Genomic DNA, 4788 nt, shown 5'->3' with positions numbered 1-4788 from the left:
TGAAAAGCATATACCTCCCTTTTTGTATACATGTAAATTATCTTTTTTTTTTACTATTACGGAGGAACACTAGATTTATTTTATAAGAAAGTACGAATAATTTTACTGTAATAAAAGTATGTAATGTGGCCGAGCGCGATGATGTCAACGTTATCAATGGGAAAATTAATTTTTAGACAATATGATTTGCCTGAGCGGCGAGAAGACACCGAGAGTAACAAGCGGTAGAAAATGGATTAGAAAGGACAGATTTTTTAAAAAAAAAAGTTTTACTTGGGACTTTGGGGACCCCTGACATAAAAAATTACTAATCAAGGTTTTTCTGTAATTTAATTAAAATTCGGTAACACTTTAGTATGGGGAACATATTCTATGTAACACTTTAGTATGGGGAACATATAAGGGTTAGGATTAGGGTTACTAATAAGCAATAATTCTGAGGTTATTGAGGGAAGACTCTTAGTTAATGGCTTACTGGTTGTATAATAAGGCCATGCAGAATAAGGCATTAATAAGTACTTAATGACTAATTAAGAGCCAATATGTTACTAATTTGCATGTTAATAAGCAACTAATTAATGGTGAATATGTTCCCCATACTAAAGTGTTACCTAAAATTCAAACCGTGATGGTAAACGGAAGTAGCAAAATAAAACAATGTAACGGAAGTACTGCACTAAAAGTATATTAGATGTTGGAGTGACAAACAAGCCTTATAGTTGTCATTGCAAAGTTTTATTTCTAAGCTGACTAGAATAATCAAATAACGATCCATCAGGCATTCATTCCATGTGCATTAACTACTACCTAAGTCATTCTCTTGGATTTAAAGCTGCAGGGTTGAATCCAGCTGCTGTGTTAAAGCTATTTTCCCCACACATGAACAAGCTGTGGGGTTGCTACTTAAATGCTGCGGCTTGAGTTTCACCTGCTGGGTAAGATGAGGAAAAACCAGTGGAGTGGGACCTCGCTCTCGTGACTCGTCAGTGGACGCTCCTGGTGGCAGCACTGCTGAGGTCAGGTCAGGTCAGGTCTAGTTGGAGGCCGCATGACTTGTTTAGGTGATGAACTCCAGGATATAAAAGATGAGCTCCATCACGAGGGGCTCGTCGCCTCTTTTGCGCCCCCTGCTGTGGATGACGGGGATCAGCGTGCTGTCCAGGGCGTTCAGGTACTGGGATGGGAGGGGGTTTCCGTTGCTGCCCGCTACAAAGCCCACCTAGAAGCATCAATAGAAAAACATTACAGATGAAATAATAATTCAAATACAAACGATGTGAACGTGGAATGACTTTTCCCAAACTTAAATAGACTTATTAAATATAAATGTAATACATAATTATAAGAAAATATTTTTTGGATTAGAATATATTCTAAATTAAAATCCCCAAATAAAAAACAAGATACAGTATAACATAAATATATTCAAATCGCATAAAAAGTGAATATAAGTTCTAAAGAATCATATTTTAAATAATTTTTTACGTGAAATTATATTTTAAATACAGTCCTGTACGATGTGAAAATGGAATGACTTTTTCTAAACTAAAATTGTTGAATAAATACATCTTTAAAAATGATATAAAAATACATGTAATAATATATGATAATAATAAAATATATATATATAAAAAAATGTTTTGATTACAATATATTTTAAATCAAAATCCCAAATAAACAAGATACAGTGTGATATGAATATATTCAAATTACAAACTACATTTGAATACACTATAAGTTATAAAGAATTATATTTTAAAGCACTTTTTAAATTAAATAATAAGGACATTGGTAAATAGAGTCCGACATAATGGGGCCATGGAATCACTTTTTCCAAACTAAAATTGGTAAATACATAAATGTAAAAAATTATATAAACTATAATACATAATTATAAGAAAATTGTTTTTGATTACAATGTATTTATGTAAAAATCCCCAAATAAAAACATAACGTATAATAATAATATATTTAAATTACATAAAAAATTTGAATACATTAGAGGTTATGAAGAATTAAATTTTTGAATAACTTTTTAAATAAGATATTTTAAATACAGTCCTGCACGATCTGAAAATGTAATCACTTTTTCCAACCTAAAACTGTTGAATATATAAATCTAATAAAATGATATAAGATATAAATGTAATAATACATAATATTAAGAAAATATATGTTGATTACAATATATTTTAAATCAAAATCCCCAAATAAAAACAAGATACAGTGTGATATGAATATATTAAAATTACAAAATACATTTGAATATATTGTAAGTTATAAATAATTGTATTTTAGAGCACTTTTTAAATGAAATAACAATACTATTGTAAATAGAGTCCTACCGCCATCCTAGTCACTGCCGTTGTGTCCTTGGGCAAGACACTTTACCCACCTGCTCCTAGTGCCACCCACACTGGTTTAAATGTAACTTAGAAATTGGGTTTCACTATGTAAAAGCGCTTTGAGTCACTAGAGAAAAGCGCTATATAAATATAATTCACTTCACATAATGTGACCATGGAATCACTTTTTCCAAACTAAAATTGGTGAATATATAAATAAATAAATAACAATTTTTAAAAAAATAAAAAATATATATATACATAATATATAATACATTTTTTGATTACAATATATTTTATGTTAAAATCCCCCCCCCTACCCCCCCAAAACAAGAAACAGTATAATAAGAATGTCTTTAAATAACATCATACATTTTAATATATTATAAGTTATAAAGAATGACATTTTTAGAGCACTTTTTAATGCCTTTTAACATAAAATCCCCAAATAAAGTAGGAAAACAAGATACAGTATAATTTTAACACATTTAAATTACATAATTTATCAGGGGTGCTCAACAAATGTATATATACACACACATATATACATACACAGTATATATATATATATATACATACACAGTATATATATATATATATATATATATATATATATATATATATATATATATATATATATATATATATATATATATATATATATATATATATATATATATATATATATATATATATATATATATATATATATATATATATATATATATATTTAAAGTTAAAGTACAAATGATTGTCACACGCACACTAGGTGTGGTGAAATTTGTCCTCTGCATTTGACCCATCCCCTTGTTCACCCCCTGGGAGGTGAGGGGAGCAGTGAGCAGCAGCGGTGGCTGCGCCCGGGAATCATTTTTGGTGATTTAACCCCCAATTCCAACCCCTTGATGCTGAGTGCCAAGCAGGGAGGTAATGGGTCCCATTTTTATAGTCTTTGGTATGACTCGATATATATATAAACACACACACACACACACACACACACACACACACACACACACACACACGTGTATGTATGCACTGTATGTAAAATAAATCATATAAAATAGAAATACTGTACAGAGAACAAAGTAGCAATTTTGATGTAAACAAATATATAAATTATATCACTTATTCTAGTGGTTAGAGCAGGGGTGGGCAATTAATTTTTACCGGGGGCCGCGTGCGCAACCCGAGCACTGCTGGAGGGCCACATCGACAATATTTCAATTAAATTTTGCTCAATATTATTTTTGATATATACCGTAAGATAAATAATAATAATAATAATAATAATAATAATTAATAATAATAGTAATACTTCAACATAGTGTATGTAACAGCATTCCATGACTAATATAAATAAATTAACATTAATAATAAATGACAGTAAAATAAGCACACGTATGACTGAGGAGTCATAGTGTAACTTTGTGTGATGTTTGAGTTGTCCGACTTTTTGTGTGGCCGTAAACGCACCAGTGGTTTAGTGCTATGCGTGTTGGTGACAGATGACAAGTTGGTTTTGGCCTGGTTTGTACGGCAGAAAATGACTAGTTTTTCGAGATAGAATTGTTTTACTTATGTTTTTGGTGTGGTTATGGCCGAATATAAACAGTTTTGCTCAATAAAGTGATCGATATAATTCCTGGCCTCGAAGCATCAAGATAGGCGTTACAATAATTGAACGGTGTTCAATTGAACGGTGTTGACGAACACCGTTAGGGCCGCTTGTTGTCACTGTCACTCAAAGTTGCATTGCAAAATTACATAGAATAAATATGTTTATTTTGTTTAGAATTCAGATGGGATTTGATTTGGTGCGCGGCATATATTTGCTGCGCGCAGCAGACGCTTGAGCAGTGCGCAATTGCGCAGGCACGCACCTTAGAGGGAACGTTGCATGGCAGTCCATGTCTTGTTGGAAACACGCCATTCTTCATCAACTTTTCTCTTTTTAGCGTCTCGGGTGTAAACCGTGCATCACTTGTCGCTGCATGTGCACCTTCACTCGCAGGTTACACACTGACACACGCCCATAAATAATAATTTTCAAAATAAAAGCAGCACAGTTGTATTGCGCGCACGACATAGATGTTTTTTCAACTTTATTTTGTAATTAATGATTGCAGCTGTTCACATTCACTCACAATCACGCACACGCATACGTCCACACGGAAGTAATACAAATAACGATTTTCAAAACAAAAGCAGCACCGTTGTATTGCACACTCGACATAGATACTTTTTAAAATTTATTTTGTAATTTATAATTGGCCTCACGCGGGCCGGACAGGGACGCACAAAGGGCCGGATGCGGCCCGCGGGCCGCAGAATGCCCAGGTCTGGGTTAGAGTGTCCGCCCTGAGATCGGTAGGTTGTGAGTTCAAACCCCGGCCGGGTCACACCAAAGACTATAAAAATGGGACCCATTACCTCCCTGCTT

At 32.9% G+C, this 4788-nt stretch overlaps 1 protein-coding gene across 2 annotated transcripts in view; it reads right to left on the bottom strand.

Annotated features, from left to right (window-relative positions):
- Window positions 1-704: 704 nt before the first annotated feature.
- zfyve9b (zinc finger, FYVE domain containing 9b) overlaps window positions 705-4788 on the bottom strand; it is a 28815-nt gene continuing 24731 nt past the window's right edge. Inside the window, exon 16 of one of the 2 annotated variants that reach the window (XM_062039356.1) lies at window positions 705-1219. In XM_062039356.1, coding sequence (XP_061895340.1) covers window positions 1058-1219 — 162 coding nt within the window. In that variant the 3' untranslated portion in view covers window positions 705-1057. The remainder of the gene's footprint in view (window positions 1220-4788) is intronic. The other variant, XM_062039357.1, reaches the window with a different exon arrangement.

Source organism: Entelurus aequoreus, linkage group LG27, assembly GCF_033978785.1.
Source record: "Entelurus aequoreus isolate RoL-2023_Sb linkage group LG27, RoL_Eaeq_v1.1, whole genome shotgun sequence".
Classification (NCBI taxonomy): domain Eukaryota; kingdom Metazoa; phylum Chordata; class Actinopteri; order Syngnathiformes; family Syngnathidae; genus Entelurus; species Entelurus aequoreus.
Note: the sequence above shows the minus strand (reverse complement) of the source record. Positions and strands in the feature narration are given on the sequence as shown.